At 40.3% G+C, this 24,783-nt stretch overlaps 1 protein-coding gene across 4 annotated transcripts in view; it reads left to right on the forward strand.

Moving 5' to 3' along the window:
- The window catches only part of LOC131693625 (calbindin-32), a 237,177-nt gene that overhangs the window by 150,364 nt on the left and 62,030 nt on the right, over positions 1-24,783 (forward strand). For all 4 annotated transcript variants that reach the window (XM_058981585.1, XM_058981587.1, XM_058981586.1 and 1 more), the window contains exons 3-4: positions 16,079-16,268; positions 18,103-18,188. In XM_058981585.1, coding sequence (XP_058837568.1) covers positions 16,136-16,268; positions 18,103-18,188 — 219 coding nt within the window. In that variant the 5' untranslated portion in view covers positions 16,079-16,135. The remainder of the gene's footprint in view (positions 1-16,078; positions 16,269-18,102; positions 18,189-24,783) is intronic.

Raw genomic sequence — 24,783 nt, forward strand, 5'->3', positions numbered from 1 at the left:
GCATTCTCACAATACGAACGCCATTGGGAATGCCGGAGAAAAAATTTCTCCAGGCATTCGTAATAGATTCTACTTCTCCATATTGCGACATGATTTGTTTGATGAAATCCTCCTTCGTGCGCGGGGCCAAATCATGGATACGCACGTCCACCATGTCGTTTTCCATATGCACGGGGATCTTGATTCTGGTGTTATTAAATTCGACCTCGTGTTGCATGTTGTTCTTTGCAATAAAGTTTTCGGCCTGTGCTAAGCTTCTAAACGTGATCAAAACACAGTTTTTACGTGATGTAGCTGAATGTAGGTAACTTCAGCGAGATTAAGTTCCATTTTCACTTTAACTAATTGTTCCACTTCCTTAACTGTTCGTGTTATCCCGTAGCACAGGCACTTTTGCTTCATTTGGCAAACTCATTTTACTCCGCAGCCGGGGGCAACGATACAATTTGTATGTGCACTGATATAGAACAATAGCTAGCTTGATTCACTGGTGCCTGTAGCCTGCTATAGCGTAGCAATTTTTTTTGCTTCTGCTTTTTGCGACATCAGAAGGTAGACCTTCTTGTTCTTTTGGTAATACATTTAACAAATTTCACGTACCGTCAAGTCCCCAGTTACCGTGCGTTTAGGTGGATTTGACGTGACTTCAAATCCTGTTTTTTTTTATCAAAATGAAAACCGCCCTCATAGTCACCGTAAAAATACCTATCTAAATACGTCACAATTTAGAAATAATATAAAACTATTACCAACAGAACGAGAATAAGTAGTTGAGGACATTTGTTTGGCACCAGTGCACGTTATATGATCAACTTACGGTGTATTTAAAATTTTGATTCAACTTTAGTTGGAATGTTTCAATAAAACGATGAAACGAAAGGATTTGGGATCTGGATCTCTCCGATGGATTTAGGGAGCTAGTTCTTTAAATTTCGTGATTTTGAAACTGCACGGTGAACGACACATGCACGGCGACTGGCGATTTGAAGGAAAATTAGAAGATATTAGTAATCAGTGTTTTCATTCGATTTGTAGACAATTTTCTTTAATCAATTAAATTGTGGGCAGTTTCCTTCAGTTGATTTAATCATTTAAATTTATATTTTGATCCTATTGATTACCAAAAATCCTTCCTAACTGGGGTTCTAATCTACCCGACCAAGGCTAGTCTTGAAAATAGTTTCATTTAAATAGAATATATCAAAAAATTGTGTTAGCATGATGCCTTGGAACTGGTAATACTCGCAGAACACCAGACAAAGAAAATAGAAGTTGAACCGTCTCTGCGCATCTACAAATCGCTTGCTAAATCAGAAGATTTTGTACGAATTTCGACATTCTCTTCGTTCGAACATTTTATGGATATTTTTCTACTCATTTCGGTTTAGCATCTTCTACGCCTTTTAAAGGTGTAGCTTGGAACACCTAGTGTTTTCCAGCACCGTCAAGCATTGTCATATTCGGTTAGCGCATAAATACTGTGAACTCTAGAATATACTTTGTTGTAACGAGAGTAAGTACTATAACCTTTCTTGTGACAATGAACATATTTTTAGGATTGTCTTTGATTTGGAATTGATTTCATTATGAACTTTTCAAAATTTAATTTAGTTTCTAGTGACTATATCAAATTGTCAGAATTAAAAGCTTTATGCAAATTTTTTTAAGCCCCTACCGAAACAAAATCCTGGCTACGGGCCTGGCTATGATGAAACATAACACCACGAGCTGTTCCACAAGAAGACGCACAGTGATGATAATTGGAAGGATAACAAATCATCAGTTTTAGATACTTTTTTTAGGAAATCCCGTTTGCAGTCCTGATACGTGAAGACTGTAAATACACAGCATGACCTGAGCACAGGTAGAGCCAGGTCGTAGGTTCACGATGCACAGTGGTCGCAATGGTACCAAAACGTACGTTTAATTAATAGTGCTCAAGGAGTTGATTTTAGCGATTTGGTGTGTTAGACACACTTTTTCAGAATGGAAGCCCCCTTTCTCTTGATGTATACTGAATTGTGATTAATCCTCCTAAAAGTGAGATAGAAAATTTATTTCCACTAACTTTCAAGATAAAGGCATGATGTCAATGACAAAGTTATAGAAAATTCCACTGCGAGAAAACTTGTTAAACATGCAAACTCTCCAAAATGTAATGGTGTTGAAATAAAGCGCGTTGCTTGTGGGAGGCACTCAAAAATCATTTTTTGATTTAAACTTTTTTTCTGAAATTTTTGCAATTCTTTAAATGTTCTATGAAGTTGTTGAAATTAAGAAATTACAGATATTTGTCGCAGACGTCAACATTTTTTATTCCAAAACTTAAGAGTTATTAAATAAAGTGAGTAAAAAATACCGCCATTTTGAAAGTCAAACTAAGAGATGTGGAAATATGTGGAAGACATTTCGATTCTATGAGAAAGACAGTGACAAGTATTACAAGAAAAAATGCTATTTACAACGGGCATCCAGCGGTCTGTATACAAAAAAATACTTTTCGGTCTATTTCCTTTTTAGGTGGATTAATCACAATTGAGTATCAATAAAAGACGGGGGCTTCCATTCTGAAAAAGTGTTTCTAGCACACTAAAGCATCGCTAAAATAAACTGCTTGAGCACCATTAATTAAACGCACGTTTTGGACCATTGCGACTACTGTGCGATGGTAGGCATACCACAGACTAACAGACATAACACTATGAGGGAATTCCATTAAAAAATATTGATCTGGTAATTTTCCCAGAACACTAGCTCCACCTTTAATTCACGGTTCCAAACACTCATTTGCTGGTGGGTTACCCCTCAGGCCTGGGAACAATTTTTCACTAGTGGTCTATCCCCCATATGCTCGTTCATATGTCAGTGGCGCCAATTTCAAAAGCGGCACACTCCCAACTACAAATATATTTAAAATGACCGTTAAAGTGGGCGGAACATTATTTTTGAGTGTTATATCTGTTAGTCTGTGGGAATACGTACGTATTGTGACATGAACTTTCGAATAATGCACGGCGATCTTGTCCCCGTCCCACTCAACAAAATGTTTTTGTCGAGAAACAATTTTTTTCTATGAAGCTCTTCTTTAATCCTATCAATACCACATTACGAATATGGAACTGAATGGTCGGGGTGCAAAGAGTAAGGCGCTGGTGTTATAAGCCACTTCTCGTATGTTTGAGCCCAATTAGGAGGGATTATTACTTGGCAGTAATCTCGTAGCAATTGCAATTGTCCAGTGCATTGAGTATGGGCTGCAAAGTCTGTTGAAATAGCGGGTCAAGTTCCATAACGGAATGTTATAGGTCTGAACCGTTTGAGTATCAGTTTCGATAACCTTTGAAATCTGAGTGTTGGAGTGTTAGAGTAGAGCCCAAGGAAACGGGAAAATACATCAAGGGGGAGGCTTTTTGTAATTTCCGGAATCGAATTCGTATTCTTGATGCCGAATTGTAAAAGTAAAAAATCGTCTCCAGGTTACGATATAAACATGAAAATATCTACATAATGTTCCACCAAATTTATTTACTAATTTACTAATACCTAGGAGACGTACGTAGGAACGTTGAACAGTGGCCTAAAAAAAGATGGCCTAATGTGATAAAAAACCCTGAAAACAAAAAAAAATAATGCAAAATTAGCCATTTTTTATTGAAAAGGGCTGTTTGCTCGCTTTGATTATTTTCCAAAAAAAAAATGATAAAAGTGGGTTCGAAGTTGTGTTGTTTTAAACAATTATTTAGATATTAAATATGTTATTTAATCTAAGAATAATTGTGAATAACTCATTCTGCAGATAATACATTCCATCATGCGACTGAGATCCGAATAAGAGAAACTACCAGCTAAGCATTTCGATGTTTTCGTGCATTGTAAATAGTTCGTTTCGTTTAATTCACGAATTGAAAAAATGGCATCTTGATGAACGAAAAGTTGAGTAGTTTTACATATTTCATGAACGGGTTATTCCACGTCAAATTTACAACCACGATTTTAATTCCTGCCAAAAATTCTTCTTACATTTTTAGCAGAAAATAATTGACATCTATTTTTTGTTTTGGCTGAATGCGATAGATTTTTTCAAGTTTTGAGTTTTTGAATTTTGTGAATTGGATCATTTTTCAACCACTGATATCTCGGAAACTTTTCGTTTTACGGAAAAATTTATTAATAATAAAAAGTGCATTTTCGAATGAGCTCACCAATAAAAATCTGATATAGTTTTTTTTGTTATTTATGTTATGAATTCTGCAAATATTAGAAACATATTGAAAAAACAACCTTGAACTAATAAGTTTTTTTTATTCTATGAAAACATTTATAATCATATTGAGAACCTTATTACTTTACGAGATATTTCAACTAAAGCTCGCCCATAACATGGCGTTTAATGTAGAATTGCCCTTTTTAATGTTATAATTGTAATTTCTCGCAGAATATTTTGACACACCAAAATTTTTACACAATATTTTTAACATGATTTTTACTATTTGAAGAAAAAATAAGCAAAAAATTTATCCAACTTTATAAAAAAAAACTCAATTTTTCCGGCAAGCTCATGCGAAAATGCAACTTTTTATATTTAATATTTTTTTCCATGCATCGAATACTTTCCGAGCTATCAGCGATTGAAATTTTTTTAATTTTTCTAACTTTAAAAGTTGAAAGCCCATACCGTGAGGTAAATATTATATTCACCCACAACAAAAATTCCTGTCAAATATTTTTAGCTAAAGAATGCAAGAAAAAAATTTGGAATGAACTAAAATTTTATTTGTAAATCTGACATTGATTGGCCCGTACGATGCATAAAAGCTATCATCGGTGACTAAACTATTTTTCGTGAATGAAACGAAATGATTCATTCTTTTATTAATTGTTTTATATAGTATAAATATTTTCGGAAAGGGTAAATTTATTTTTTGTACATAAAAGGAAAAAAATCGTATTTCCATATTACAAGGGATCTTTTTGGATCGATGTTTGACAACATCGATTTTATTTCAAAGTCCTCATCCCTATTGTGTACTAGAAAGAATTGTTATATTTGCGAAACTTATCCATATATATTTCGATAACAAGCAACTAAAAACTAAATAAATTAAATCAATTCCTATATTTTACCAAAGTTGGTTTTATGAAACTTATTCGTAGCAGAATTAAAAATATTTTTTCTCAGTGTATACTCTTATTTGACAGTTTGCGCTCGAACAGGCAGTCGAAATCTAGTACCGCAATCTAACAAGCTCGAACGCTTGGTCGAATGCGATACGTAATGCCGCAATTTAGTCGAAACGACTTCAAAACGTTTCGAATCGAGTCACTCGAATCGAGATGCGGAATGTCACCCCTGAGTCTGAGTAGTCGCAGCTGTCGATTGGCGCATTGTGCATTGACTTCGCAGTGGTGTGCGTAATCGTCAGCGTAGCAACAAGCCCCATGAGCGGTAGTTGATGGAATAGGGTGTCCGCATAGTCCCGTACGCTCATTTCCCACAAAAGTGGTAAGCGTCTTGAAAATATCTGAAAACACAGAAACCCACACAAAAGTCAATCCATAAAATTGGAGCCTCAAGTTTTTCTGTATAGTTACCTGTTATTTTTTCACTTTTATTTGTTATTTATCACTGTTTTATCATTATAATGATTTTTGTTTGCAGGATGGCAAAAAATGAAACACGTTGTATCTTCTTTCTAAAAAACTGCAGAATGAGATTCATCTGTCAAAATTAATGTTTCTTAATGGCGCTTGCACGGATATGTACGACAGTCAGATAGTCTTAGGATTTTCTAAGAAATCGATCGAGTCCAAATTACCCCACAATCTTGATAGCCCCGGCTCCCCTATCTTTTAATGTAGATTTTCAACGTTTTGTGTTTTTTGTATAGATTTTCAAAGTTGTTCGGTTTTTCATGCAGATTTTTTATGTGGATTTTTAATGAAAATTTTAAAAGTTATGCGTTTTTATGCGGATTTTCAAAATTATGCGGTTTTATGCAGTTTTTTATGCGGTACGTATCCCAGACTTCAGTGTATTCTAGTCAGGGCAATGACTGAACATTCCAACCTCAATCATTACATGGATACTATTCAGCGTGCTGAGTATTATTAGTGTGATCTTTGTGAATCCGATTTTGGAACTTCATATCATTCGATATGCAACAGCCCTGCAGTGAATGTATGTACGGGGACCTGAAACTCAAGGATATGATATTGTTACTAGCCCAGTGTGATAACGATCTATAGAGTTTACCAGGAACTGGAACCAAGTAGAGAAAATAAAGCAGCACTTTTGCAGTACCGACGACCGATCTTTGGAATTTCTGTTGAAAAAGCGTTGGAACTTTGGCTTCCAAAAAGTCACGGCGAAAGTTTATAAAACGGTATACGCTGAATTTGAATGACAATGAGTTAAAATTTCTCAAATTGGCCATCCAAATCAGCAATTTCGATGGAAGATTTAATTTTTTTTGGTAGTGTTTGGCATTGCTATACAAAAAACAGATGGGTTTGAAGTTTTTAGCTCGTTTTTTAAATACTACGGGCGACCTAATTGACCGATTTTTACGATCTAAGCAGCAATGAAATTGTCGTGAGCCACAGATTGTTTGTGATTTTTTCCGATCAAGAATGTTACATTTTTGCAATTGTTTATAAAAGTTGAAACAATCCCCTCCTGGACATGATCAAATGTGTTGAAAAAACTCTTAAAGACTGAAAACCCATATTACCCTGAATAAAGGGATTCACAAACCAGGAAATGAAATCAGGAAAATTATTTCATCAATAGGTGCAAAATGGCTAGCACAAAAATTTCAAAATATGCCAAATAAGTTTTCCAGTCGTTCAAGCGGAGAAATGCTTCAAGTGTTTGGGATTTGGACATTTGGCAGGGGCTTGCAAAGACCCGGATAGATCCGGGATATGCTAGAAATGCGGGGAGACGGGTCAACTTGGAGGGACTGCACGCAGAGACCGAAGTGCTTGCTTTGCACCCCAGCGGATTGAAACGACCACCAAACGCGTGGCTTTAAATGCCCTGCCTACAAGAAGGCGACTGCAGTCCAACGGTAATGGAGATAACCCAGATAAATATGAATCACTGTGACACCACACGGCAACTGTTGTGGTAGTCTACGACAGAAACAATGTGTGATGCCACTTTGATTTCAGAGCCGTATCAAGTCCTCTCTGATAACGGTAACTGGGTGGCCGATACATCGGGAATAGCTGCGATACAGGTTATGGGCAGATTCCCCATTCAAGAAGTGATAGAACGCTCATATGTTGCCTACGTGATCGCCAAAATCAACGGCATCTTCGTGTGCTGCTGTTACGCTCCTCCAAGGTGGAAAGTAGAGAAGTTTAGCCAAATACTGGAGCAGTTAACGGAGCAGTTGATCTGTCGGAAGCCGGTAGTCATTGGTGGTGACTTCAACGCCTGGGCTGTGGAGTGGGGCAGAAGAGTAACCAACCCAAGAGGGTGTATTCTGCAGGAAGCTCTCGCGAAGTTAGACGTACGATTGTGCAATGAAGGTTCTGTTGGCACGTTTTGGAGAGACGGGAGGGAGTCAATCATCGACGTCACATTTTCCTTCACTGACGGCGGACATGGATTGGAGAGTAGGCGAAACGTATACGCATAGTGACCACCAGGCGATTTGCTACCGTATCGGTCATCGGAACCCTACTGCAGTACGGAGAAGGATGACCGGTGAACGAAAGTAGAAGACGCAATAAACGGCCTCCAGCTTACTGGTGGAACGAGACGCTTAGTACGCTACGCGCTGCTTGTCTCAGAGCCGGAAGGCGGGCTCAAAGAGCAATGTGTAAGGCCAGGGCCGTCTTAAGACCATTCGGGGCCCCTGGGCACTATTGAATTAAGGGCCCCCCATCACTGAACAGGTGTAAATAGATGTATATTAGCATGGTTTTTCAAGCCAGACTTTCAAATTTGAGCCAAGTTTGCCAACAAACCATCAAAATAATACATAGTTATAGATTCTACCACCAGGTGGCATTATACACGCATAATGGTCTGAGATGATCTGAAAATTTATTAGTGTTGCCGCGCAAATGAGTTAATTATACAATGTCAGCAGTGCATAAGAAATGCATCACTGCTACGCGTAGGAAAGGTTGATGTTGATCTTAAAATCCCGAAAATGAAATGAAAAGAACACAGAAAAAGGGATCACTATCTATTTACCAACCTCCCGCGCCTAATATACATAAGCGTGTCATACGCAGTCCGATTAGCTAGCTTTGGGTTTTTCCTTCTCACTTACTCTGCGGTTAGGATAGTAATAAAATCTTAGAAAGCGGTACAAATGTAACCGCATATTTTATGAACCCTTGCGGGACTGGACTAGGATTGAATAGCAGGAATCAGTATTGTGATTAAATACGTCAGTCTTGAAGAGGCAGGGCCAAATATATAAGTAAACAAATAGGAATTGCGCCCTTCTAAGGCCATAGGAAATCTACACCGTATCTCAGGAGAATAGGGAAAAACTTAAGGACTAAAAGGGACAAATTTTCCCGTAGCGATATATGAATCGCGTGGGCAACATGTAGCTTTAAGATAACTTTTGTAAATATTTTCTGAATAAATTAAGTTTCAAAGTTCTAAAACTCCAGACGTCCTTCTAAGAAAGAAAACCCAACCACGGAAGCAGGACCACAGCCCAAGGAACATTAGGAGAGATATAAAGTCCACGGCCTCACTCTGGTAAGCAAAGTGTTGGGAAAACATTCCCGTTGTTTCAATTAGCAAGTGACTTTATCATGCATAGAATTTCCAAAAGAAATCCCGGACATCCTAAGCTAAACTTAATAGCGTTTAACCCATTTATGCTCATGTTGTTTGTGGACAACAACGTTTTTAAACAGCTATAACTTTTGATTGAGGCAAGATTTTCTCACCAAAACAAGTAAGGCTCATAAATGTGACTATTTCCTTTAATTTGAGTATTAACAGTTACAAGGATCGGCTCTAGAACTGAAGTTATTGCATTTAGTCTGATTGGATTCCGATGAAGCAGTGCTGCCAGACAGTTTACGTTAACGACTGAAAATGAATTTTTCATATATCTTCGTTATGTTGCAATAGTATTTAAAACTGATAAAACCTATCAATTTAGACTGTCTTTGGCTACGTTGTGCACGCAATTGGATTATTGTAAAAAAATTTAAGAGAATTGTATTGAGCATTAGAAGGTAAAAATTGTGCAGCTTCTAGCACTGCGAGGAAAGCACCTAACTTTATGAAAAAAGGCTTGCTTGTTGCTTGACCCCATCGTTTTCAAGGAAAAATAGTTTTGAAACCCTACATGCACTTGAAAAAAGTTGGGCATGAAAGGGTTAAAATGATAAAACGGAATATGGCAGAGAAGAATTGTGTTGCAACCAAAGAACTCTAAAAGAGACATATTGTAAAAGCCATTGGAAATATAGAAGGACATTTGAAAGTTATTAATAAAGAAATATTGTGAAACGCTTCTCTTAATAGCAGTTGGATAATATAGCAGAAACCTGACAGAATTAACATGCGGTAATCTGACCTTCATAGTTGCATGACGTTGTTTGAGAATGAAGAGTGCTTTAGTCAAGGGGAATGCTGAAGTATGACGAGTTCGCTTCCAGGATTTGAACGTTGGCTTGACCACTAGAAAACCTTTGTATTTCGTGGCGGTGGCGTTCGTAAACAAAGCGCGAAATTTCCTATTCATAGGGTAATAGTACGTTTTTCACATTTTCAATCTGAACATTTGAACATCGAGACTATAGCTGTCAAACGTCGTATATGGGCGAACATTGATATTTTAGGAGATTAAGTAAAGTAAAGCATCACACATTCTAATTCTTACAATGCTGACAAAATAAAAAAAAGTATTTGTTGTTCATTTTTTTGTTGTATTTTTTGCGATTTTTTCGGAGTTCTTTTCTTCTAGATCTAAAGCTAAAGAGTGCCCAATCTATAAGAAACGATGAGTCTTGCTTCAAACGGAACTAACTAAAATTGGAAATGCATTTGCCAAGAAATAGTAGTCAAGTACACCATTTGGCCGTGCATGATAAATTGCATTTAACGTTTCGAATTCTTCTTATTAGCGTATGACAGCCATCTTGATCGCGATGTTAGGTCAAAAATTGCAGACAATAAATTTGAATGGTAGGATAACTAGTTTTTAGGACTGGTGATATCCAACGGGGAGAAACGATCGGAAATGGTGAGTGAAGCTAAGCAATCATGTGAAAAAAAAAATCCCCCCAGAGGCGAGACTCAAACTCGCAACCTTTGAGACTCCGGCCCAATGCACTAACCCTTATGCTATCCCTGGGTATTTTTTTTGTTGGATTTATATCCATCCTCAGTGCGGGGTCGCCAAAATCGCGGGGCTCCTGGCTCTGGCCCAATGTGCCCATGCGGAAAGACGGTACTGTGTAAGGCAGCGTTTCGGGAAGCTTCTCGGCATAGCTTGCCACAAGGAGCTATGCCGAGAAGTAGACGTCAATCCCTGGGGTGACGCATACCGATGGCGAAAATGAAGGGCCGGACGACGCCAGCCGAAATGTGCCCGAGCAAGCTGAAGATAATCGTCGAGGGTCCTTTCCCGAAGCACGATCCAACTATATGGCCACCGACACCGTACGGCGAAGAAGAAGCAAACACGAACGATCGGCAAGTGACTAATGACGATCTCCGGATGAAATACCAAACGTGGTGCTGAAAGCTACTATCCTGGCATATCCGGACATGTTCAGGATGGTGCTGCACAAGTGTCTAAATAAAGGCAACTTCCCCGAAATGTGGAAGGTACAGACGCTGGTGTTGCTGCCGAAGCCAAGGAAGCCACCAGGCGATCCAGCCTCGTATAGTTCCATATGTCTGTTTGATACACTCGGAAAGAATCATACTTAACAGGCTCGGATTCCGCAAAGGAGCAACGACAGTGGATGCAATTCGGACAGTGCTCGAGAGTGCTGAGAAGGCATCTAAACTGAAGCGTAAAAGAGATCGATTCTGCGCGGTGGTCACGATGGATATGACGAATGCATTTAACCGTGCCATCTGGGAAGCCCTCGCTGCAACGCTGTACAGAATGAGGGTTCCCGACGATCTATGCCAGATCCAGAAGAGCTACCTCCAGAGCAGAGTGCTGTTGTACGAGACGAGCGAAGGGCAGAAGTCAATGCGAGTCACGGCGGGCGTTCCTCAGGGCTCCATTATCGGTCCAACTCTTTGGAACGGGATGTACGACGGGATCCTAGCCCTGCGGCTGCCCAGGAAAGTGAAAATCGTGGGTTTCGCGGACAACGTGTCACTAACGGTGATTGGTGAGACACTTGAAGAGGTGGAGGTGTCGGTGACGGAGACAATAGACGCAATCGAGAACTGGATGAACGGGGTCAAGCAGCCCACCACAAGACGGAGGTGTTGTTGGTCAGCATCTGCAAAGCGGTTCAGCGGATGCAGATTGACGTGATTGCATCGAAGCGTGCACTGAAGCAATTAGGAGTGATAATCGACGATCGGTTGAGCTTCAACAACCACGTTGACTACGCCTGTGAAAAAACGGCGAAGACAACGAACGCAATAGTGAGAATCATGCCAAATGTCGCCGGCCCGAGAAGTAGCATGTTATCTGCTATCTACTGTTTTGTCATCGATACTCCGATGTGAGGTTCCTGCCTGGGGTGCTGTGCTGAAAACCGAACAGAACGGTGAATAGCTGAAAAGGACATTCCGGCTGACGGCCATACGAGTCGCGAGTGCCTACAGAACAATATCGTCGGAGACAGTATGCGTTATTGCTGGGATGATCCACATCTGCATCACCCTGGCGGAGGACGTGGAATGCTACCTGCGGAGAAATGCACCTAACATAAGGACACTGGTCCGAGCGGACTCGTTGGCTAAATGGCAGCAGTATTGGGATATTGCGGAGAAAGGAAGATGAAAATGTATCGCCTTGGGTGCAAAGGAAGCATGAAGTGGTGAACTTCCATTTGACGCAGTTTTTGTCCGAGCACGGATGCTTCCGGATCGGTTTGGACATGCTTCGTCACCCCTTTCGTCGCAGTGTACGACTGTGCAGGAGACACCGGAACACGTGGTCTTCGAATGGCCTAGGTTCGAAGAAAGTCGTAGGGGTATACCTGGTGTGACAGTTGACAATATCGTCGAAGATATGTGCCACGACGAACATACCTGGAACGCTGTCAACAGAGTGCACAGTAGCACGACTTAGAACAAAAGGTGGACTAAAGTTCAAACTTTGCCGTATCGGTTCAAATAGGACGATTTTATGTAATTTTGGTACGCTGAATTTGTTTTTGATATTAAAACAATTCAAAAATAAGCGTTTACTATTCATTAGGGTGTCTCAAAAATATTTTTTTTCGAAATCGCTCTTAAAATTTGTGTATATTCATTTTCGTGTGCTAAATCGTTTTTGATATTAACACATGTAAACAATTTTTTCATTATACGTTAGGGTGGCTCAAAAAATATGTATTTGTGAAGGTTCAAACATTAAACATTTTTTAAAGAAGTTTTTGTTCGTTGAATTTCCATTTTAATTGTAAAAATAGAAATTAACTTTACTACTTATTAGAGTGGCTCAAAAGTAAGTATTTTGTCTTTTATAATGATTTTTTTCAATAGTAATTTTGGAATTTATTTTCCATATTGAAACGAATTAATTGACATCTCATTATGGGGCTTCAGAAATGACTATTTTGTTTTTACGGATCAACTAAGATGTGTTCGAATAATTTTGAAACATTTAATTCATTAGTGGGTTACATTTTCTATCATTTTCAAAACAAATATTTTGAGCGTCTTAGTGGAATGTTTAATTACATTCACTAATCAACAAGATGGTTAACGATTTTTTTTCGTAGGTGTGTTTTAAGGTATGTAGATTGCTTATTTGATATCTTAAATGAAAATAAATCCAAAGCCCTTTTTTCTTGTATATGGTTCATTTAACAATGGTGTTATTTTATTTGGATAATATCGCATACCCTTAAGCTATATCAGTGCTATGCAAGTTCGGATCAAAATAGTCTCATCAAATGACTAGAACTCAACTGTGTTCACTCTATTTGACAGTTATTGCGTAAGTTAGCAAGAAACATTTTATAATCTATTTCTGATGGTTGAAAATATTTACTGATTTCCAAACATTATCAATACCTCTGCCATCTAAAAAACATACTTCCCACTCGGCTCGTTACTCTTGATCACTAGTAAAACCCTTGTAGATCATGCTCTCAATGCTATTTGAAAGCTGTGCAGGTATTCGTGTCATTATGCTAGCTATAAAGTGATTATTTAAATTCAATATCAGTAATAACCATGCGTCTCCATTCACAGTTTTTATAAATTTTGATTGCTTATCGTTGCTTATAGTTTTCGCAAAACTAGCTTATACTCATTTTAAAGAGAAAATTAAAAGCTTTCGAATGAGTATAGTGTGATCGCGGGCATTCGCGGGCGTCGTTGTTGTTATCGCATTAGAAGTTCGAATTCCATAAAAAATCATGACAAACAGTTATCTAAACACTAACTAAACCGACTAGTGACTTATTTTTGGCGATTTTACGATGTAATTTTATCACACGGATAATTTTGGTGAAGTAATGCAATGCATAAAATCAACCATTTCTTTGAAAAACGAAAATAACCGGATGTAGTTCCTATAGTCAAATTATTCAAAAGCACTAGAATTATGCCCTTAAAAAAGCTGCCAAAAATTCATTTTACGTTCAAATCACTTAAAATCTCGCAAAAATATTTCCGAAGGCTCAGCTGATAGGAGAAAAATACTAGCGAGATTATCGCATAACATTCATATATGGACTTAAGTCCGGGCTCGTCCCACTGTTGAGTGGTTACGAGCATATTCTCCGAACTGCAGAGGAAGTAGTGAAGGGACCAACAAGAAGCCACAAATCGGGTTTCGAGAGAAATTCTGCCGTCGGGGAGCTCTCCGACCGTGTAGACGGGGCCAGTCGAGTAGTATGCGACGTAGCACCGGGTTAGGGGCGACACAGCGGAACCTAGTAAAGCTGAGTAGTACGTTTAGGCTCATGGCCATGCGGGTCGCGAGCGCGTACAGGACTATCTCATCAGAGGCAGTCTGCGTTATCGCTGGCATCATCCCTATCGGCATCATCATAGTGGAAGATAACGAATGCTACAAGCGGAAGGGGAATAAGAAAAACAATGAGAGCTGACTCGATGACCAAATGACAGCATGATTTGGACTCGTCGGAAAAAGGAAGGGTGACTCACAGATTCATATCGGTTCTCTCGGCCTGGGTAAATAAAAGGCATGGTGAAGTGACCTTCTATCTGACGCAGTTCCTGTCTGGTCATGGTTGTTTTAAACAGTACCTACATCGGTTCGGACACGCTGTGTCACCCTTTTGTTCGGAGTGCATAAATGTCGAGGGAACACTGGAACATGCGATCCTAGATTTGACGCAGCGCTTAATGTAGAGAGTATGTGGCAGAGATGTGTCGGGACGAGGGCACATGGAGTGCCGTCAGCAGCGTAGTGACGCTAATTCTATCAGAACTTCAGAGAAAGTGGCGGTGGAACAGGAAGCTGGCAACGCCAACTAGTAAGATATGGGCGAGTGGTCCAATTCTGTTACAAACCCTATGAGTGTGGTCGTGAAGGGACGCGAGTCAGGTCTTATGGCTCCTCCAGATCGGTTTACGCCTCTGTGAGGGTGGCTGTGAAGAGATGCGAGTCAAGTTTCGGCATCTCCAGATTGGTTCACGTCTCGACGGGTTCCGACGGTGGCGACGGTCCTGGGGTCGACCGGTTACGCTACGAGGGTTAAATAGCGTGCTGACTCAACGTACGCAGGGGAGCCAATTCTGTCGGAGCTCTAGTGCAGCGAAGATACGAGCATTAAGTTGACAACACCGGCAAGCAGTTTCACGTCGGAAAAAAATCCTCCAAGGGTGGGGGTGAAGGGATGCGTTACGTTACGTATTCGGTACCTCTGGATCGGATCACGTCTCGACGGGCTCCGGCGGCAGTCGCAAGCTGTACGCGGGTAAAAAATAAGAATAAGTATAATAATAATAAAAAAAATTAAAAAACGTATAAAATATTATTCATAAACAAAAATTATAACAAATTGATAAAACACCATACAGCGAACAGGCGCAGTCGAGGAGCCAAGGGGCTCTAAGAAAGAAGAGGTGCAAGAGCACAATCTCCTCCCGAAGTAATACTCAACGGTGGTCCCGGGAGAAAGAGGAAACGAAGATACAGGAGATTGAGGGTTAGTCGGTAGGCTTGCTGGAGAAAGAGCTGCAGTAAGCATCCGACAGTACGACGGTCAAGTTGGAAGTGGTCTCTTTTGAAGATTCCCCCCGATAAAAAAAACACACACACAGACGTTTGCCGACTTCGACGAACTGAGTCGAATGGTATATGACACACGGCCCTCCACGCAGGGATTAGTTTGACGTTATTCAGAGTGATTGCACAACCTTTTTTATGTGAGATGTGCAAAAATGTTCCTAAATTTTGAACAACTCATTAAAATTGCTGTTTAGCAATAACTTTCAGAATCATTTGAAAACTTCTAAAAATGATATAGTATCAGCAAATTTAACTGAACTTTTTCAGTTTGTGAAAAACGCAAGGTGTCCGTCTTACCCACAGTGTCTGTCTAAGACTACTTTCCCCTACTAAAACATGTATCCACATAAAAAACCGCAAAACTTGAAAATCTGCAAAAAAATCGCATAAAAAGATTTCAGTGTTTGTATATAGTAACATTGTTTCTGTGAGATGTTTTGAAAACCAGTATTTTATTTCAAAACTCTTGGGCTTCTCCGGAGGCCCCCGATGTTGACCCACCGCGCCCATGCTTAGAGACGACTCTGATCAGAGTGAAAACTATTCTGTGAGCGAATTTTAAGATTGCCATGGTGGGAACCACTTGGGAATAAACATGATTCGATCAAATGAAACTAGGAATGTTCCGAAACGAAAAAAGCAATAAGTCCTAAACGAAGAACTTTTCTTCCTACTCTTTTCAGGTCCCAACAACAACAGCAACAACAGACACTCAATTCAACGCACAACCTAATAGCACCATGGCCCAGCAGAAAGTGCACATCGAAAGGGCGCAGAACTTCATGCGCCAGTATCGGGATCCGGAATCGCGGGAACTGAAGAAGCTGTCCGCCAACCAGTTTATGGACGTTTGGAGCCACTATGATCGGGACGGTAAGTTGCAAAGCGATAATCATCATCATCATTATGGAGTGATTTTTATGATACGGCAATGAAAAAAGATTAAGTACACACTTCGAGTGTCGGAGGGATGAGGAGTGGTTTTGTATTGCCAAGCCAGCATCGATATTTAAAAAAAAACAGTAGGAAGCGATTGAAAAAGTTTTTTTTATAGTGTGTTAATCAAGCGATAATGGCTTTACAGCTGTATCATGGATCGTTGGAAGAACTGACTGGGTTGAGATAAAATGTTTCAGATTTGCGCTTTACGCCATTTTACTGATTTCTGATCAATTCTATTAGTCGGGTTTCAAAACAATATTCCCTTTGCGTTACATCGCTAGAGTTATTATTTTTCTAGTCAATAATCTGATAAATATTAAATTAGTCATGGGATTTTCGTTTCGGCTTCGTCTCATCAGAATCTGACTCTAACTTAGTATACGGACTAAGCTGGATGTAAACAATTTTCTCCTTAATGGAGGGAAATAGTTTTTACTAAAATTAACTAAGAAGGAATAAAGCATAGTGATAAATATTTGGTTTTGGTTAATTCTAGTCCTATAGTGGCTTAAATCATTATAAAATGAAATTCGTCATTTAACTGTATTACTTGCACGAGCATGACCAGCTCTCAGCTGTTTAAATAGTGCCACCCGATAAAAAAAATTGGCAAACAGAATAATGGCTACAAAACCGAGCTCCCGGATTAGACGCGAAAACTGCTCGTTCATTCATCTCATTCATCTCGACAGTTGTTTTCCTCGTTTTTCATTTCCGACACCTCGATCGCAGTTGCACCCAAGGCGCAAGCATACGGTACGGTACGTGCTGGCTGACCCTCATGTAAAGCTTAAACGATAAGTGGGTAATTTTTGCTCTTCTTTACGAGCGAGCAGCAAGCACTTTTGATTTGTTCAGCTGCCTGGTGGCAGTTTGGGTGGGATTCGTTCCGTACGTACAGAGGGATGTGAACTACTGCCTGACTGGCGAACAAATTGGAAGCATATTTTTGCTCCCCGCTTCGGGGTCGTGATTGTGAATGAATGAATGAGGTTCCCACTGAACAGCCAGCCAGGAAGTGGAAGTAACCTGAATGAAATTTATACGTGATTGTTCCATCTCGTTTTTCTCGTTATTATTCTGTTGAACGTGTGGAGGAAAAATCTTTCAGAATCAATGGAAGGAGCCTGACGACGTACGAAGCGGATGGAAAAGTTCATTGTGGGAATGTTCTTGTAACAGAGCTGCTCTGTGCCAGGGTGGGAGAGATGATGGTTTCGCTGGGAAATTATGACCCTTGGAAAAAGGCAATAGAAGTTGAGAGGAACATTGCGACGAAGGAGCGGAAGCCGACGTTTAGTTGCACGTAATCGTAGGATTAAAGTTTATTGTTGCAGAAACACTCACTCCCACTGCTGTACAGCTGTGTACTATCGTATGATAGTTATGTAGAGCAAATTGGAGGTCATGCTTCGCGCACTTTCGATCCAGCGGTTGTTGGCATAATATGCGACTCGATATGTGCCCTTCGGCCCCGAAGAAACGGCATCATATTGCGTCGTTAAAGTTTTCTTCGAATAAATTGGAAATGTGAAAGTGATACCGAATTATTTTCATTATGCATCAGAGCGGAAATACAATCAACTATGCAGTGTAGTTTTGAACAATCAAAAATCCAATTTCAAGAGCAAAGAAACAATATCTGTTTTGAACGTGTAACCTTTTTTTGCCGATTTCTATCTTCTTATTCACTCATCCAATTTATTTTCTCTTCTTGACTTAACCTTTCCATGACCACCGTCATGAATCCCAACAACCCTGCCAGGAAACGGATACATCGAGGGTACCGAGCTGGACGGTTTCCTCAAGGAGTTCGTTTCCAGTGCGAACGCGACCGATCTGGGACCAGAGGTAAGATACTGTTTGCATTAGCTTTTATTATGCCGACCTCCTCCATCACCGCGGAGTCGGATCCGAGAACTGATTCGAGCAAAGGGAAAATTAATAACAGGAAAAACAATAGCTTCGGATTCATCATGCCTTCTAGGGAAACCAACCAACCATCGCCGTCTCCGCCGGGTTCTGATTTGTGCGTGTATGTACAAAAAAGATGACCCCGAGGGAGACGCTGATGTTCGATGATGGCAAAGAATGTTTCCCACAGTCAATCGTCGATTTTCATCCCCAATTTTATCATGTGTTGGTTTTATGATTAATCTTTTCTTTTTTCGGACCTCTTTTCCGGTTTCTTTTTTCTTGGATTTGTTTGACGCTGAAAATGCGCCCCCACCCCCATTCTGTTGTTTCCTTGTGTTCATCTCTGTTGCCATCATGTTTGTGTATCCATCATCTCAACAGAAAGCGGTTAGTATGTAGTATGCAACATGTAAACCAAGTTTAGAGCTATAATTGCCTGAATCGTAGCATGAAACGTTAAGATTATCTGTTCCGCAAAGCCTTTTGGTGAGAGCGGGTTTCTGCTGGTGGTTGGAACAATCAAGAGTACTCCTCGGAATGGTTGGATGTTTCGTTAAATATTTAATGGGGGAAAATAGAGCTTGTCAGTTATGAAGCAATGCTATGAGTTTAGTAAATAAATAATGTGGAGCTCCGGAAATAAGTTTGCTGCAACACAGCATCATTACTACTGTTGCCTCCTTGAGAATCAGGAATCAGAAGCATAATGGCATATTACTTATGTTGTTTGGAGATTTGTGCCTTGCCATTCAATGTCTTTTCATCATTTTCTTGATGAGAACAGGATTTGGGAAGAGGAGAGCTTAGGAGTAGGGATAGTAGCGGCACAAAAACTAAAAGTTAACAGATGTGCTTTTACTCCCGGAGGCATGAGAAATACTACTTATTAAGATGAAATGGAACCCGAGAGCGCATTAATCTGTGCCATTTGATTGCGAACTAATTCTTTTTAGAGTGGTACAATAGGAGCTTTAGAATTTGGTTATCGAGAAGACTCCCTGTCGGAATCACACACTACAATAACAAATAAGACGGAAAATGTTACCCTCTAAATCAGTGATTCTCAACCTTGGGTCCGCGGACCCCTAGGGGGCCGTGAAGTCGTTGCTGGGGGTCCGCGAAGAGGAAAATCTTTTCCGGATGGATATTGAAACTTAAAGTTTTTTTATCACGTCAGACTGAAAATAATACATTGACAGCATATAAATCGATGTTAAGCCGTGGGGGCAAGCATGGGAAAAATCGCATCGTGAACCGACCGTTCGCGCTTCGCAAGCAAGCTTTCTTCAGTTGTGATGCATTCTGTTAGCTTCGAAAATGATACCTAGCAACCTGTCGTTACGGACACATGCGATTCAAAGCTATAACAACCAACGAAGAAGGACATCAGTTGTGTTTTAATTCTTTCCTTCCCCAACGCGGATGGCTTCGTTCGCGAAGTTCTTCTCGAGCGGTTCGCGGTTTGCATAGGATTTTCATTATACAGTTTTATTTCATTTTCATATTCGCATAATATAATTAATACTTGGAAAACAATATACAATTTTAAAACTAGCTGATAATCAATGGTTTTAAAAATTTGCAACAATGCACTGCTAACGAATAGGCCGCAAGGAACTTCAGTAGATCAAATTGTAGTGTATCACAAAATTACCCATAACGCGATCTGTCAGCAAAAAATCCAGTGCAAAAATAGGTACTATGTTTTAATCATGCATGAAGAAACCTTTGTGAGCTCCGCGAAGCTACGTGACAAACATTCACGAGCGAAGAATTGACGCTGCTCTTAAATTTTTTAAGCTTCCCTTTTGATTCGCAGTTAGCCCATCTAGTGACCTGCTCTGAAGTTATTAGACTTCTCCCTTCGTGCGTTGATTATGGTTAATTAGTGAGCACAAAATGTTGACTACTTTGTGATCCACATTTCGCAACAGTCGCGCGAGCGAACGAATTTTCCCATGCCTGCGTGGGGGTCCGCAATCGGCCAGGGTAATTTTGAAGGGGTCCGCGATCGCCCAGAATAATTTCGAAGGGGTCCGCGATGACCCAAGGTGATTTCGAAGGGGTCCGCGGAGCAAACAAGTAGTTGTGCGTGGATGATTTCGATTGCATCTTTGCCGTTGTGTATCATGGTGAATGGCTCGAACGTTTGTATGTTACCGTGTCCGATCAGGTGTGCATTTGTGTGTCGCGCATGTTTTTTTGTTCAGTTCGTTTATTTGATAAGGCACGTTTGCGTTAGGTGATTAGGTGCCAATTTCTTAGTTTCATTTTTCAAATTTCTTAAAACTAGGGAGGACACATTGAAATAATTTTTATATTGAACCTAAGCAAATTGTACATCTAGGGATACATTTCGATACACAAAAGGAGATAATAGAATTTCATTAAGATTGAGAAGGTTAGATATTTTTATAAGTAGTAACAGGGTTTGACATTTTAGCAAGAAAGATTATTGGAGCAACTTACTATATTAAACTAAAGGTCCTCGGCATGATACTGTACCTTGATGTGGTCCGAGTGCTTTTGCACCAAAGCAGTATTACAGTAATTATATCACAGAATTTTCCACTGCCATGGTCAAATAATATACAATGTGGGTTTAGGGCCCAATTCTCTCTAGAAGCACCCTTCTTTTATTGCTATATTTAAAATTAGATCCATGCTAACACTCACTAACACAAATTGCTTATTCTCTCATATACACTTACAGTCTCTCATTCCAAACGTACAAACGTGGCCTTCACGATAACACAAACCTGGTCAAAAATGCGAACGCCCGCGATATCGCCAACATTCAAACACCCCGGTAATTAAATGAACCTATGCACCTAAAAATTTACTAACGCGGTCTCAAGCATCAACCCACCGCTCGCACAATCATGAATCGGCCACGTCCGGAAGTCTCTGCCCTTGATCCTAGTAGCCCAAACTCATGCCTTCAGTTGGACATTAAAGAACACGCGAACATGCGAATGCGCTTACAAAAATAATGTATCCACGCGAAGTTACATACACACTAGCACACGCGACAAAAACGTCAACATACAAACGCTCGAGTCCTTCGCGATCAACCACGCACAACCACGCCCACGATCTCGCAAACGGGATAACACCCCGGTGACTAAGTGAACGGTTTAGCACTTATAAATTCACCAACGCGGAACCTCCAAAGGCTGTGTTTGCGCGATCATGAATCGGTTTCGTCCGGATACTCCTATTCTCGGCGCTAGTAGCATAAGTCCTTCAGGCGGAACAAGCAAATAGATGATACTCATATCCACTAAACTATACGTTCCATGAAGACATAAAAATCGAATTTATACACACGAAGTCACATACACGCGACAAACAAACATACAAATGCTTGAGCCCTTCGCGATCATCCACGCAACCTACACCCGCGCTCTCGCAGACATGATAACACCCCGGTGATAATATGAATGTCTCAGCACTTATAAACAAGCGTGAGCTTACCGTCCCTCGCACTCGCGCGATCATGATTCGGTCACGTCCGGAAGTCTCCATCCTCGATTCTAGAAACCTAGGTCCATGCCTTCAATTGAATCAATTAAAATCCGTACGCCGAAAACTAAATATCACAATGACGGTGCGCGTGGCCATTCAAGAATACACGTGAATATTTGAATGACCACAGGGCTACAAAATCATATTTATTCACGCGAAGTCACATGCACGCGAGCACACGCGACAAACACGTCAACATACGAAGGCTTAAGCTCTTTGCGATCATCTACGCACACCTACGTTCGCGATCGCGCAAACTTTATAACACTCCGGTAACAATGTGAACGTTTTAGTACTTACGAAGTCTCAAACGCGAACTCGAAAACGCGCGTGATCATGAATCGGTCACGTCCAGAAATCTTTACCCTCAATTCTAGCAACTTAGATCCATACATTCAGTTATACCAATCAAAAATACAGCTCATATCCACTATATAACACGTTCCAAGGCGACATGACGGGGAACTCTAGTGATATGAAAAAACCCCCTTTGAACCGTACACGAAAAATTAAGTATCAGATTCACGGTCCGCGCGCGGTCATTCTGGAACCCACGCGAATGTACGAAAGGCAAACGGTTTTAATATAGAATTTCTACACGCGAAGTTACATACACGTTAGCACACGCGACATACAAACGCACAAGCGATCGAACACGTTAACGTACAAATGCTCGAGCCCTACGCAATGATACACGCGATCGCGAAATGCCTACGCCCGCACATACCTGAACCGTACAATAAATATCACATTCAGAATCACGGCCCGCTACAATTGGCCTTAGGCAGTGTTTTAGTGGGCGCCAATGCCTGTTTCATCTGCAATTTAAGTGTGTGATTCTGTCGGGGCGCCCTTCCGAGAACCTAGCTCTACAGCTCTAGTAGGACAACTCTCGAAAAAAAACAGATTTACTATATTAAATTAAAGGGTACAATTTTACAACCATCTTAAAACTAGGAATGCCATTCGTTATATTACAGGAAGTGATTGAAGTTTATAGGGTTAGGGGTGTCACTTAGAACTATTTTCACGAATAGTAGTATAGTTGGGCTTTTTACCGAGATTCTTGAATTTAGCAATTCAAACTAGGTAAATACAGGGAGGGCACATATGTTTCGGTAAGATATTCAGGAAGGGGATGAATTCCTATATCCGGGTATCAGAAACAGGGGAGAAATGGTGAACAATAACGACAGGGCGAAGAAAAATATTAACTTTCAGCTGCAAAGGGTGACCAGGAGGAAGATTAACGATTTTGAGTACGGACTCGAACGAGTGTTATCAGGTGATATCAGGAACTGAAACGCCAATTGGTTCTCGAACCGCCTGGGGTTCCTCCGTAGTACGTCTCAGATGCGGATCGGCAACACACCGAGTTGCGCGTATAATGCTCGTGCTGAAGGTTCAATGGTAATTAACTTGTACGACAGTGATGTTTAGTGTCACCTAAAAGTCGTATCAAACCACCGATGGTGTACAGACACTTCTGAGAATGAGAAGAAAATATATGAAAAGGGGCAGTTGAATGTTGATGGTTTTTACGAAGATGTATACGTGGGCCATATGAAGGAGCTCGTGACTTGCCTATTGGATCGGGGCATTAAGTGGTCTTCCTCGGGCCAGAAGCGAATCCATTAGCTGAGACCTGGCGGAACTGTACTCGGCGCACGCGCAGACAATATGTTCGATATCGTGATAACCGGGGCCACAAGCGCAGATATACTACTATCCACGAGCCCAATACGTCGGAGATGTGCATCCAGCGTGTAATGGTTTGACATGAGCAGGGACATCACATGAATGAAATCACGACCGTCGTCGATACTTTCGGGGTTATAAAATGTAACCCCTTCCTAGTTTCCTATTGCTCCCCAAAGTTGTTTCGGTTTCCCCATGGTTCGGGAGTCCTCTGATGAATAATAAGAGAATGTAGTCTGGGTTGGGACGGGTTTGTTTAGAAGCTGATATCTTGTTTCCATGACAATATTTTTTAGCTTGTAGTACACCATTTTATAGATATATTATGTGGCTTAATGTCTGCGAATGGAAGCTGTTTGCTTGCAATTTTAAATAAGACTCAGGATCGATTTTCTGCATGACGGCAAAATGGCAAAAAATTGTGTTGTATAGGTTGGGAGAATTTAAATCATTAAAGACAAATTAAACTTTAATGCATTATATTTATTTTTAGGTTAATATTTATTTGTTAGTTGGTAATTTAGAATAAGAATAAGTGACTGAAACACGTATTTACTTCCATTTGACAAAGTACAAGTACAAAACTTGTACGCAATCTTGTACGCATGCGTAAGTGCATGGTGAAAAAAATTCAATCAAGCAAACACAAAACCCTGATCGGTAATAACATTTCAGTTACTTTCTAACACTTTAAAATTAACGTTGAAATTTCGATGAAAAAAATTCAATTTAAGATAGCCCAAAAATCAGCACAACAAAAGATTTTCCGCTCGTTTTTAAACACTGTTCAGTGCAGCTGTGACAAGAATGAATTATAACTTCCACTTGGCATAAAAAGTGAGCTACAACCGAGTCTAGTATGTGCTGAAAATAACAGATGGCAACACTTCATAGGAACGAAAATATCGAGCTGTCTCAACCTGTACAGCGTCCCAACCTATACGTCCCTTATTGAAAAAATTGTTGAAGTAGATTGGTCTTTCGTAGATGTCACCTTCTAAATCACCCACATTAGCTAAAGAGTCCGCCCTCTATTGCCCGGAATAGAGCAATAATAAGGGGCCTAAACCAAAGTAAAGTTACGTGTGGCGTACCTTAACAACTAACACTTTAACGGTGGGTTACCACGACATTGAGCGTGTTGTTTGGTCGTGCACTGAACATCGTGAATCCAGATCACAGTTAGTAGATTCTTTACAAGTCCGAGGAAGACCAATCCATGTTCCTGTTAGAGACATCCTGGCTTCCCGCTATCCTCTATACATGGAACTTATCTATCATTTCCTAAAAATAGTGTCTGTCA

Source organism: Topomyia yanbarensis, chromosome 3 (genome assembly GCF_030247195.1).
Source record: "Topomyia yanbarensis strain Yona2022 chromosome 3, ASM3024719v1, whole genome shotgun sequence".
Lineage (NCBI taxonomy): Eukaryota > Metazoa > Arthropoda > Insecta > Diptera > Culicidae > Topomyia > Topomyia yanbarensis.